At 50.1% G+C, this 13,191-nt stretch overlaps 5 protein-coding genes across 5 annotated transcripts; 2 read left to right on the forward strand and 3 right to left on the reverse strand.

Moving 5' to 3' along the window:
• Window positions 1–484: 484 nt before the first annotated feature.
• On the reverse strand, window positions 485–2,393 carry BDW43DRAFT_285854 (solute carrier family 7 protein). Its single transcript, XM_032042986.1, has 4 exons — window positions 2,020–2,393; window positions 1,447–1,958; window positions 1,226–1,387; window positions 485–1,178 (listed from the first exon to the last, which is right to left on the reverse strand). Exons 1-4 carry the CDS (start codon window positions 2,339–2,341, stop codon window positions 588–590), a joined length of 1,587 nt encoding a protein of 528 aa, XP_031897219.1. The 5' UTR covers window positions 2,342–2,393; the 3' UTR covers window positions 485–587.
• A 2,117-nt stretch (window positions 2,394–4,510) lies between these two features.
• BDW43DRAFT_314065 (uncharacterized protein) lies at window positions 4,511–4,853 on the reverse strand (the record flags this gene model as incomplete). The annotated part of the gene is made up of 2 exons (XM_032047720.1): window positions 4,511–4,634; window positions 4,675–4,853. 2 exons carry the CDS (start codon window positions 4,851–4,853, stop codon window positions 4,511–4,513), a joined length of 303 nt encoding a protein of 100 aa, XP_031897220.1.
• Window positions 4,854–7,187: 2,334 nt separating this feature from the next.
• On the forward strand, window positions 7,188–7,505 carry BDW43DRAFT_314066 (uncharacterized protein; the record flags this gene model as incomplete). The annotated part of the gene is made up of 2 exons (XM_032047721.1): window positions 7,188–7,311; window positions 7,372–7,505. The coding sequence occupies 2 exons, from the start codon at window positions 7,188–7,190 to the stop codon at window positions 7,503–7,505; spliced, it is 258 nt and encodes an 85-aa protein (XP_031897221.1).
• Window positions 7,506–8,280: 775 nt separating this feature from the next.
• Window positions 8,281–10,989, forward strand: BDW43DRAFT_166586 (terpene cyclase/mutase family protein). The gene has a single exon (XM_032038675.1). The coding sequence runs from the start codon at window positions 8,871–8,873 to the stop codon at window positions 10,857–10,859; it is 1,989 nt and encodes a 662-aa protein (XP_031897222.1). The 5' UTR covers window positions 8,281–8,870; the 3' UTR covers window positions 10,860–10,989.
• A 129-nt stretch (window positions 10,990–11,118) lies between these two features.
• On the reverse strand, window positions 11,119–12,998 carry BDW43DRAFT_314068 (MFS transporter; the record flags this gene model as incomplete). Its single annotated transcript, XM_032047722.1, has 2 exons — window positions 11,119–12,523; window positions 12,589–12,998. 2 exons carry the CDS (start codon window positions 12,996–12,998, stop codon window positions 11,119–11,121), a joined length of 1,815 nt encoding a protein of 604 aa, XP_031897223.1.
• Between the last annotated feature and the right edge of the window lie 193 nt (window positions 12,999–13,191).

A 13,191-nucleotide genomic window follows, 5' to 3' on the forward strand; every position in this document is an offset into this window, starting at 1 on the left:
CAAAACCTGTTCTTTCTCGGTATAGTCGGCAGCAACTACGGTATCAACAACGCAGGAAGTGGAGAGTATGTTTCACCTTATCACTAAATATCCATATCAACCAACTAACCCACTTGTTTCGGGCAAAGTTACTCCTGCAACAGCCGCTGCGGCGCAGGATGCACTGGCAACGCCTCAGGTAATGTGTATACGCAGGACTGCTTTTCTCATGATATATGCTCGTATTTTAATAGTGTTAATGGGGGGTTGAGGTAGGTTTAATCCGTTGGTTTACTAATTTTCGAAGTGTAGTCTCTTATGAGTTGTCCTAGTGATCCGAACTGTGGTAAGGCATATGATGCCGCCGTGGATGATTTTGTCGGGGGAATGTTGGCGGGTTGCTCGCAGAGTAATACTATCAGTGCGATGTCGAAGCCGGGTTCGAGTCCTATGTGTACTTAGGTAGGGATTCTGTTCTTGTATTAGTCGACAATTGGGAACGGTGTACGCAACCAACGCATTCTGCTCTATACCTAGATATGAACTAAGTACATATGCTATGATGTAGTACTAGCTCACGCAACGTATGCCACTTCTATATCCCTGGCTTAAGCCTCTCTCACAGCTTCACCCGCCCATCGCTTTCTAACCTGGAAATATCCAACTCCAATCACCCAAAGCGAAATCAAAATCACCGCCTGAACAGGGGCAAACACTGCCCCTCGAACGACTATAAACCCACTAACCAGCGCGAAGATTATCGGAATCAGAACAAAGGGTTTATACGGGCGGCGCAAATCCGGTTCTCGAAACCGCAAGATAATAGCCCCTAACACGGTCAAGAAAAAGAACGAGTACTCGCCCAGTCCGTTGAGTGTGAGGAGGGCTCGGAAGTCGCCGAAAAGGATGTAGAGAATTGGTAAGATTGTGGATAGGGCGATGGCGTTGATCGGGGCGTCGGATTTTGGGGTTGGGGTACGTGAGTCGGCCGATGATTCAGTGGGTCTGTTCTCGTCGGATGGGATTCCTAGTTGACCGAGGAGACCTAGAAATCTGGGGAGCCAGTTCAGGTTAGATGCTGCAACGACCATGCGGCCGGCTACGAAGGAGTTTCCGAGTAAGGACCCCGCGACGACGAGGCAGATTAGGATTGCGGCGATAATGCCTGCTGCAGGGCCTAGTAGATGGGTGATGGCGGTCTTGTCTATAGTTAGCTGTGATTGGATCGGGGAGAAAGAGCACATACCACGGCGACACTATCGGTTGTTGACACCACGCTCCACGGGAGTAGGATGTAGTAGGTGGTATTGGCAGCAAAGAAACACAGAATGACGATCGGAATCGCGGTATTGATGGCGAGGGGGAGCTGCCTGGCCGGTGCAGAAAGCTCTGCGGTGACATAGATCGCCTGTCGGTCAGAATGTCAGTATAACGTCAAGAGTCATTCTCTCGGGGTGGGATACACACCTTGTCCCAGCCGGAATACGCCCACAGGGCGCCATAGAGAGCGGCGGAATAGTGACCGAGCATCGTCCATCCGGCCAAGTCGCTCCAGTGAATCTCTGTTCCATCTGGGGCGATAGTGTCCCGGAACCCAAACCACGACTTGGTGTACCAATCTGTGGCTGGCGCCTCCCATTCTTTGCTAGCTAGGTGAACGATCACAACTAGAAGGCCCGCGATCACAACGCCCGCAATTGTGAGGAACTTCGTCGTCACGAAGAAACTACCTAGGCGTGTGCTAACTTTGGTGCTGATCGAGTTGGCCACGCTAATCGTAACCAACACTATGATGGAGAGAAGCTTGTGTTTGATCGTGTCGGCCTCGTTCACTACCCCAATGGCGGAGTAGATGCTTTCAATGAACACGATACTCAAGATGGCGAGCGTCGCGGGCATAACCGCGATAATCCAGGTCCATGCAGCGAGAAATCCAAAAACATCGCCAAAGATGTATTGCAGATAAGGTTGCACGCCTCCTGTGTATTGCGTTAAGCTGTCTCAATATCGAATAAACAAGCTTGATATGAGAATGCCCACCTTCCCCGGGGATCGCCGTGCCGAGTTCAGCCATAGTTGTCGCCCCCGTCCACGCCAACATTCCCCCCACTAACCACACAATGAGAGCAACGCCGGGGGAGGGAACATTGGTATCAATCGAGCCAGGCGAGGTGAAAACCCCACTGCCTATCACAATACTTATGACGATGCCAAATGCTTCAAACGCGCCGAGGTTCCGTGTGAACGTGGCGCGTTGCGCTCTATCCGCCGGGCTTCTCGCTGCGGATCCATAGCCTATCTCTGATTCATCGGTGAGGAGCGGCCTTTCCGCGCCATCGTGTGACTCGGGATTCGGGGACATGGTGGGTGATACGTAACAGAATAGTTTGATGGAAAAGGTGCAAGCAAGGGAGGAAAGGAGACGAGAGAAGGCGGAAATTGAGATAGGATAGATCACGCCATCAGCCGATAAAACTCCTCATTATTGCATGAATTTCCCCGCATCGCTTGGCTCACCGCATAGTAGAGATCTGGAGTAGATCCATCTTGGATGGTTGTGGAGATACAATTCGAATACAGAAAAGATAATAATAGTAACAAAAACAGAGTCTGGTAACTTCCCGCAACCCTAAGCTTACCAGAGAGTCTAAACACCAACCCCACTAGGAATCTCCAACGGTAATCGAGATATATCTCCTATCTGTGGTATGATTTTTAGGTGTTATCAAAGAGAGTACAGAATGTAAGTCTTCCAGCCCTTGACCATCTGGTGATAAATCCCGCGCAGACATATTAAAAACAAGCAAAGGAGAAGAGAAATTGAACCTATCTGAGTATACTCCTGTAAAAAGCATAATCGTCTACCTGATATGTGGGAGTTTCCCAGTCCGTGTCGCAGAAAATGCCTCCGGAGGTAAAAATGCCAGTAAACGGAGGGCCTCGATAAGCGCGAAGTCTCTCGCAGCGAAGAACACCGCCATCAATATAATGTTCATGACACCCGCGACATTCTCGTGAAGTCACACACTGTTTCCATTTTTCACAACCTTCTTGGTTACCACACCCGTTGTGTAATTCAGCGCATACATAGCCGGGATGGCCATCGCGGTTACGGTGGAGCTCACCTGCCAGAGCAGCCTCGCGACTTCAGTCGGGAAAACAAAGTCCCAGGTGACGCCTTGCACATGGCTAACTTGGCTCGCAAGCTGCCCAAGGCTAAGTGAATCACCAGCTGGACTACACCTTGGCTTGTCCAAGCATTATTGTTGGTGTCCAGTCATACCGTAGATTCCCAAGCGCATGTATCGTATATTGCTTCGTAGTATCCCCCACGTATGTGTATATTTTCAAAATAGCCCTATGAACCATGGTTATCATTGGTCAGGATAGATTTAAAGCATACAACGCAGTCATCCACATCATATCTGATTGTACCTGGATTATCCCAAGAGCATCGGCTCATGAGATCAAGTAGCTGTGACCAGTTCGCGTAGCAAAGATATTGTTGGTGTAAAGCAAATGCATTGCGGCCCGAGTACAGCTTGAGGCAAATCACAGAGGCTAAAACAGTAGGTGATATGCTTACTTTTCGAAACGAGCGGTAATTGGATAGGGCTTCATTTTTTTTTTTTTGTCGCGGACTCAGCCTAGCAGCAACCGCACAGGCCAGATTACGCAGCGAAATAGGCTGTAGCATGTCGGCATGTCGAAAGAACTATCGCATAGTCAGATTAACGCTCTGCCTCTGCGCCCCCACTTCTTGGACTATAACGTTTTTAATAGGCTCCTTTACTCCATGTCCTTGAGAGTGTGTAGAATAGGATATGAGACCAAAGCTAGATGTCTAACTTCCACTGTTTACTTTATTACACTTTATCAATAATAATTGCCCGCAAAAGGTATATCCTACCCTCTATTTACTTGTGTGCATGGTGTCTGCTTCCTTATCACCTACTAACAATTAGGGAACTAGATCGGTTCTCCCTAAGTTAGCTCTATCCTTTGTGTTTGTTTGCCTTCCAGTTCTTTCTTTGGATTTTAGAACTGTATTGTACCTTAGATTATCTTAATATGGTTGGATCACATTGTCCTTCGCTTAGACCATGGGATGTTAAAGCAGACTTCACTGGGTGATATACATGCTGACCAGAAGTACGCGGGCGAGGACCTAAATGCGCGATAAGCTGAACTAATAGGAATGGTAGGTCCCGTTCATAATTGCCGCAAACCGCGCATGGGCAGACCATAGTGCCTGTAAATCATTTCATATTCCAGAAGATGGTGAAGCGTGAATGGCTCGAGTAATTATCCTAGAGAACCAAAGAAAATGCAGAGCGAAACATCGCTAGCACAAATCGGCGTAGTTGGTTTCACCAAGATGGAACAGTTGATTGACGATAATCATGAAGCAGGTAAAACTATCCTCATTTCCTCACTGAGGACCTGCCTTATTCCACCTCTTAGCATTCCAGGACATACTCAGTGCTTCTCCGCTCACCACTTTACCCTTCACAACCCCCCTCCACCCTTTTCAACGCATCCTCCCAAGCCTACCACCGGCAAACACAGTGTCCCCTGTTGACGCGACAGCCACAAACTCGGAAAGGTTGGCAGATACAGTGGTTCTCTTCACACCGTCCCACACACATTCTCTGCTGTAATTACAGTCAGCAAGTCAACTAAAGATGTGTATACAAATTGAAGAGAGCACGACTCGCCTGCAAGCCGTCGCTCGCCAGAGAATCCATTTGGTTAGCAGGACTCATATTCTCCGAAAGTGCCGCAGACATGTCGTTAGGAATTGAGGCGGCCTGTGCGATCTGCGAGAAGAAGCTCAGAAGGGCAAGGAATGTAGCGCTGGATTTCAAGAACATTTTTGCTGGAACGCTCGATCAGGATATACGGTAAAGCGAGCTTTGTGGCATTCCAGTTGCTGATAGTGGAAATATGCGTATGAGGAAGGGGCAATCAGAAGGAGATATTTATCCTCCTCCTGAAGTTATAATTCTGTAATATTCACTGCTATGGCCTCGGCATCACCGTGGGCAGCCATAGGGTGAATACATGCTGGTTGCCTTGGTGTATCATGGCGTGCAATTTTTCTCCTCGTCGATGGAATATTTTGGTTCGAGACCTTCAAAAAGTGCATGAATCAGTCTTCCATGCTAATGTGTAATGCAATGACAGTTACTCGGTACGATGCACCAAGACGACATAGCTGTCGCTGATATCTAATGACCTATGCAATGGCAAGTGTGAAAGACAGATGCATAGCCCCAAAGTGTGAATAGAAACAGTATGAATATTGCACCGCAGTCAGTCCAGACTATGCGTGTGTGTGTGTGTGTGTGTGTGTGTGTGTGTGCCGCTGTGATTGAAAACTCCCTCCAGCCCGTCTATTCCTGCCAGTCCTTTAAACTATGCCGTATTTGTGTGACCTCGAGACCCGACTCCTCCTTTGATGTGGAAGATGTCTTGGATATGGTAAGACTAGCCCCCACGCCTACGGTCTGCTGTACTACCCTCTAGCCTAATTATATACACGGGTGCACCCTTCTCATTGACTGTCCTCCTTGTCCTAACATTTCGGAGCCCATGTAGGGTCCAGCCAAGAGGCCGGTCGACGTTCTAAACCAGGTCAAGTAGCGTTACCGTTGCAGTACATACTTATTTGTCTAGATTATTACCCCTCGACGAAAGGTAAATTCGATGGTTAGACTTTTGTAGTGGCATTATTCATGAATGATATACCGGAGACGATCTCTACCATTGTACTAGTAAACTGACCGGCAGCCCGTGTTCCTTGATGATGCGGTGGACTTTGATTTCCACATGCTTTCACGAATAAACTCACCGTACGAAAGTCACTTGTTTCCTTTTTAGGTTTGGGGACCTCCATCTGCACGTCATCTTTCGGAGGGTTTGTCACTCAAAAGGCGTTGACAGAAAAGGAATAACTCAGCTAGCCAAGGGCATGATGATTTCGTTGAAGTCGGACAGTCGGCTGTACTACAGTGAAAGGGGCTCATGTGCCGAGCCGTGTGTTCAGCAGCCACCGGTATGTCAGATATGATTCAGATGGTACATCGGCATCCCCGCGGGGTATATCGACGTTTACTGGTCAGCTAGTGATGGCAGTGAAGAGGCTTTAGGGAGTACGAGGTAACTTGAGATGTCTCATACCCCGCAATAGACATGGATACGCTGTCAACGGAAGGTGTGAGACCTGATATCCGGCAGATGAACATCGGGTGTACTTCAACCGTACGCATCAAGTGATGCCCTTTAGCACTTGACCGTTTCGCGGTACGACCATACTATTTCAAGCCACCCCAAATTGATAAAGGGTATTTCGGTAGGGGCAGAGGCTGTCGTAGAAACGGCGATAGGGCCTAGGTAAGAAGTAGATGCCACCGGACCTACGACGACCTAGTGCAGCGTTCGATGTTCTGGAAATCAAGAGATGATAATGGTGGCAGCTCCTATGAGATTAGGAGCAACTCAATTTCAATCGTAACCTAAAATCATGTTGTATACATGATTATTTTCGATTTATATGATCTTATACTTTAATACCACCGCACAAGTACTGCAATGCAACCGTGTCTACAAAGTTGGCGCAAGGGGTACATCACAAGACCAGAACAATGTAACATTGGCCTGGTCTATAAACCTTGTCTGCGAGACACATTGGAGATTCACAGCTAGTCTGCGCTTCTGATGTAAATGATATCGTCCGTTGATATTATGGAATGCGCCTGGAAGAGCGGTTTGGAAGCCCGTGTGCCGCAGCCTTCGACTCGAGATGCGGGCAGTGCCTCTGCCATCACACACGATAGTGAATCCATCGGTGGCTGTTTAAGCTCAAGTCGAACTCAATCACATTTTTTATCCAAGACCAACTATGCGATTTTAGGTTGGATGGGGGGTTAAGTTATTCTGGGTAGACTCTTCCCCCGCGGTGGAAGATAGTTTGAAGCTTCAGGATGTATCACATCAATATCCATCACCATGATTCGTAGAATCGAGCTTTTCACTTTCTACACGGCTTCGCTTCAGGTTGGCACATGCACTTGGAGGACATCATGATCGAGGTATAAATATGGCACTTATCTCCCGGGAAAACACATCATTCATACAATCAGCCAAAGTACTCAGTTCGACTCAATACTTTCTAAAGAATTCCTCAAAGCCAACAACTTCTCAAAATGAAGATCGCCTTTATTCTCGCCGCCTGTGCCGCGCTCTCCGCAGCTGCTGTTACGGAGTCTCAGAACTTTGCAACCACGGAAGCCATGTCTCTCGTCGAGGATGTCTTCGCGTTTAGCACCAGTGAGCCAATACGATACATTCCATGCGTGTACTGTAACTGTGACTGACTGATTCGAATAGACCCCGATGATGGGTTGCAGCGCCAATGCGGTGGCCTTACCCCGAGCCAGTGTAGACGGATTTGTGGCCAACTTGGCTACCGATGCTGGCGCTGCACTGGCTCTGCCTGCATCTGCTCCAACACCGGCTGTTAAGCGAAACGAGTCAGGAGCATATCGCTCAGCCTTCCTGGGCTATCTCCGGGACCTTTTAGCATGGCTCGAGGCCAGCTACACAAGTGAGAGGAGTATTTATGAGGCACCCACCTGGGCAAAATGTTGCAGCTGGATAGTTTGTTTTCTGTCACTCGTTCTTCCATCGTCCGTCAGTTGTAAGTAGTGGAACATTCCTTATTATTCTTTGAATTATAGTATTACGCCCAATACTGTATGTCTCATGTAATATCAAGGGCCACCTATGTAAAACACGCCCTTTTCGGTAGCTGTCATTGCTTTCTACAGGAGCATAACTTAGGGTTAGAGGTTAAACCGTGGCTTGGCCCTATCTTGCTTCCCTTCACGTAATACAAGGTAATATATAACAATTTTGCTTGAACTCAGTACTCGGTCGTTAAAAAATGACTATTATACAAAGTTTTATGATACCAAACCCACTCTGGTTTAGACCTTTATTCAAGTTACCGTAGTGACCTGCTGTACAAAGCTTGAGTATACGAGACTATACTTTCACACCAAGTCTCCCATTTTCACCCAGATTGTTGCTCAGACAAGTAGAATAGTGTGGGCAACCATCACATCTCCAGAAACACAATTCCGTACGAAATGGTGGAAGCTGCCGCACAGACTGAGATTATCACTACTGCCATGTTATGTTGCACGAAGACTATGAAGGCATTATAAACGTGAGATCTGGGGATTAATTGCGAGATCTAAGGCTTAGTCTCATGTCCTTCCTCAGGGGGATGTTATTATCGTGCTAAGTTCCCACCTGACATGCTCTGGTAAGTCACCAGATATCAGTCCGTACTAGGGTATGCGGATCCCGCTTATTCGCTTCTGTCAACATCCCTATACCAAATCTCAAGGCTGCTGGCTTCTGCTTAGGAGTTGGTAGATTTGGTGTGGCTCCCGATGGCGATTCTGGTATGCTCCGAATAGATGCTTTGGGCACTGCTCGCGATTTAGATCTCGACCAGCATTCTCGTGGCTATATTACAGGCCTGGCTATCACAGGTTAAGTGTTGTTGATACCCTTGCAGCGACTGGGAGCAGTGGCAATGGGTCTTGTGACTCCCTGTTCTGCCTCGTCTCAGCTGGCCTTTCAGCTGACTTAGAAGAGCTACTGCCTTGGTCGTTTGACGGAGAAGAAGCAATTATAGTACGTCATCGAAACACGAGAACGTTCTACATCACCTGGCAATGCTCATCTTGAACTGTGTTCTTGAGTCGGTTTCCCTAAAGACGTTTGATGGTTCCCTTTAGCTCGAGCATCAACACAAAGCATTTCAGAACTCGACCCATCTACCTGGCCGTGTACTATTCTTCTTGTTGTCTTTCGGGATGCCCTTGGCTACCACGGTTCCTAATCAGCCGCTGATGGACGAGGTGCGCCAGTCTTTAACACGCGCCGCTTCTTATTCCCTTAACCGAAGACATGATGATGGCCACTGGCGTGGAGAGATGATGTCCAACGCGACCATCACGGCGGAGTATGTTATGTTGCGACAGGCACTGGGTCTAGACATGTCCGTCGATCGCGAAGCACTGATCTCCTGGCTCCTATCCGAGCAGAGCGACGACGGATCGTGGGCACTTGCGCCAGAGTCTCCTGGCGATATCTCCACGACCACGGAAGCATACTTTGCGCTGAAGCTTCTCAGGGTTTCGCCAGACACGCCTTCCATGGCTAAAGCCCGCCGCTTCGTCATCACTGCCGGTGGCATCGCCAAGGTTCGCATGTTCACCCGTGTGTATCTGGCGATTTTCGGTCTGTTCCCTTGGAAAAGTGTGCCGGAGATGCCCGCCGAGCTTATCCTTTTTCCTACAGCTGTGCCGATCAATATTTACAGGTTGGCCTCCTGGGCCCGCAGTACGGCTGTCCCGTTACTGATCATTCGCCATCACCGTCCCGTATATCCTCTTCCCGACAGACATCCTTTGCCCGCCAGCGATTTCCTGGATGAGCTGTGGCGTAACCCTGCGAACAAACTGGTCCCCTATACCCCATCACTCTGCGAGCTGCTGCGCACTGATCTTGTGGCTTTTACGTTTGCCTTACTTGACCGTGTGCTCCATTGGCTAGGTGGTCTAAGGCGTTTCCCTTTCCGATCGTGCGCCAGGAAGAAGTGCATCGCGTGGATCCTGCAACATCAGGAACCCGAAGGAGACTGGGCGGGGATCTTCCCTCCCATGCACTTGGGTATTCTGGCCCTGGTCCTAGAGGGTTTCGGGTTAGGCCATCCCTTTATCCGCCGCGGCCTGGAAGCGATTGAGCGGTTCGCATGGCGTGACGATAAAGGGAAACGGATCCAACCCACTGTCTCGCCGGTCTGGGATACCGTCTTGACGACCATTGGTCTCTGTGATGCGGGCCAGAAAGTAGACCTCTCTGCCAGTATGCAGTGGATCAAAGCGCGGCAGCTTCTCGGGCCCCAGGGGGATTGGCGAGTTGTGCGACCCAGAGCTACTCCTCGGGGATTCAGCTTTGAGTACTTCAACCGGTGGTATCCGGATGTGGATGATACGGCTGCTGCTATTTTGGCGATGGCTAAGTGTGATCCGGACGGTATAGAGTCACCATCCGTTCGGAGGGCAGCAGAATGGGTCCTCGGCATGCAGAATGCCGACGGAGGCTGGGGTGCCTTTGATGCGGAAAACGATGCGCTCTGGTTGAACAAGATACCGTTCAGTGACATGGATGCACTGTGTGATCCCTCCACAGCGGACGTGACGGGTCGGATTGTAGAGGCCTTCGGCCTGCTCATGCAACGCCGTGACTCTGCTGCAGGATTCGAGCTCACCACGGAGTTAGTTGGTCGGATGAGATCGGCCGCTGACCGCGCCATCGCCTTCCTTGTTTCAATCCAGGGAGCAAAGGGGGCGTGGTTCGGCCGCTGGGGGGTCAATTATATTTATGGAACAAGTAATGTCGTCTGTGGCATGGCGTACTTTCTGGACGAGGGCGCGGAATGTATTTCACGGGCGATCGAGTGGCTCAAATCTATTCAGAACCATGATGGCGGATGGGGTGAGAGCGTGATGTCTTACCGAGATGACCAGCTCGCTGGCCACGGTCCGTCCACCGCATCCCAGACCGCATGGGCACTCATGGCACTGCTCGCTGTGCTCCCGGCGGAGGATTTGTCGATCACTGAAGGAGTTCGGTATCTCCTCCGTACGCAGACTTTGTCAGAGCACGCCGGGGAGGCGTCGTGGCCCGAGTCGCTGTTCACCGGAACGGGAGTCCCCAAATTCTTTTATCTGGGATATGCGCTCTATCCACATTATTTTCCCATGATGGCTCTTGGGAGATATTCTCGCGCCATCTAGTCGTCGCATAATCCCAATGGATTGCACAGGTTCCGACCAAGTAACTCGAGCATAACACAGATAAGAATGGAATAAGCATGGGTATATATTAATTAGATGCTATCATTAATTTTACTTCTTGCAACTAAGACTATTATTGAATCATTTGAGGGTATAGTGCTTTTATGGACGGAAAAGAGATGAAGACGTATTACCAATACCCTCCCGATATAGAAGGGACGCTCTAGGTCTGGATGGGCAAATTTGACTGGCGAGAGAATCAAGATTCCCTGCGCGACCCAACGGTTTCCGCGGCGATTTCATTCTCATCGTCCCTTGGGTCCTCGGCCCTCTCATAGATGGGCGCGAACTTGCTCTTCATGCGCAGTCGCTTGCCAAAGAAGTAGAAAATCACCGGAATCGGTACCAGGATTGCGGCGACACACCCAAGAAGCGTCGAGGCCCATTGGATGCCCATGTTGTTGAACATTTGGCGCGAGAATAGCGGGAAGCTAGAGGCCACCAGGGAACGCACAAATGTGTTGGCTGCGATGGCCGACGCCGCAAACATCAGATACGTGTCAATCAAATAGTTGAACAGTTGGATAAAGATGATGAGCAGGCCGAATCCCGTGAAGAGACCACTCAGCGTGGGCACGATCCATGGGATTTTATCCGTAAATCCGGTCCAGCCAAACCAGAACAGTCCCGCGGCAAACAGAGCTCCGGCCGCGATCACCGGGGGAAGTCGCCATTCCGGGATGGGAATGCCCCCGTTTGCTTCCAGCTTCTTGTTGTAGGAGCGGCTGGACACGATGATGTATCCCGCTGCGATGAACAGGCCCACTACCATGCCGAACAACGGCAGTCCCCCCACGCCAGGGTTCATGCCATGGACCCCTTGGAACACCAGGGTGTAGGCCGTCAGGAAGCAATAAAGTAGGCCATAGATAAAGCTGAGGTAGATGGTGACGGCTAGGATCAAGGGCTCGTTAATCAACAGACGTAACGGACGGGAAAAGTTGTTGACGAGCAGGTCGCGCAAGTCAACTTCAATCTCCTCCTGTTTGGCGTGGATACCCCAGTTCTTCGTCCGACGACGCAGTTCGGCGGCCTTGGCGATGAGCACGACCGGGGGATACGACTCCTTGAGAAAGAAAACATTCAGCAGGAAGGCGAAGAACCCCATGAAGGCGGGAATATACGCGGTATATCGCCAACCCAGATAGGACATATTAATGAAACCACCAATGAAGGGGGCTAGGAGCGGACCCAAAAACACGGTGCTCGAGAAGATGGCGATCGCCACACCTCGGGTGCGATTATTATAGATATCAGAGAAGACGGCAGCAACGACGGCCAGGGGACAACTGCCAAAGATGCCGCAGAAGAAGCGGCAGATCATGAGGGTTTGCAAATCTTTAGCGACGGCGACGGCGATATTGAAGATACCGAACCCGAACATTGCAATGATGATTGGCAGGCGACGGCCCTGGAGTTCCGACATAGGAGCCCAGATCAAAGGTCCGGACGCATAGCCAATGATGTACAGAGAACTGGACAGCGTCGAGACTTCGATGCCGACACCGAACGCCTGGGCGACATTGCGCGTGGAGGCGCTGAAGACGGCTGAATCGAATGTGGAACAGATACTGGTGAAAGCGAGGATGGCGCTGGTGTAGACCCTAACACACAACGAGACTCATGAGCACATGCGCACACGGTGCCAGGGCCGGGGGAAGGGACATACTTTCTACCCAAGGGCCAGTTCTGGGGATATAGAGGATCCTCTGTCCCATCGAACTCCACCACGTAGTCCTCCCGGGCCGGTAACGGGGGCGGATAGGGCTTGCCGGCGCCAAATGGGGGCAACGGGGCTCTGGATGGGTGCGACTTGACGCTTTCGCCGACAGTCAGGGCATGCTGGAGTCGTTGGGTGTTGATGCGACTCAAAGCATCGGACGCTCGGGTAGCATGGCGCTCGAGATCAACCTCGGTGGCTCGGGAACGAAGGGTATGCAACTGGGGATCATAATCAATAGAGCTCGAGGATGTCGAGCCAGTTGTATCTGACGTCGGAGGTCTGTCTGTGTATTCGGAAGACTCCAAACGTTCTTTGCTGTGACCCAAGGTCTCATCGCCGTTCCAATCATTGACCATGGTGACCGACGGCGCAAATGAGAGGATTGTTGTCTCTTGACATGGAGAGCGAAAAGGAAGATCTCCCAGGCTTTATGACGAAAAGCGACTGCCTGGAGATTAGAAATGGGAACAGCAAAGAAGCTTTTTTTCCTTTTTTTCTTTTTTCTTTTTTTTTTTCCTTTTCTCTTGTGCCTGCCGACTTATCCGTTCC

The sequence above is a fragment of the Aspergillus alliaceus genome (assembly GCF_009176365.1).
Source record: "Aspergillus alliaceus strain CBS 536.65 unplaced genomic scaffold BDW43scaffold_43, whole genome shotgun sequence".
Lineage (NCBI taxonomy): Eukaryota > Fungi > Ascomycota > Eurotiomycetes > Eurotiales > Aspergillaceae > Aspergillus > Aspergillus alliaceus.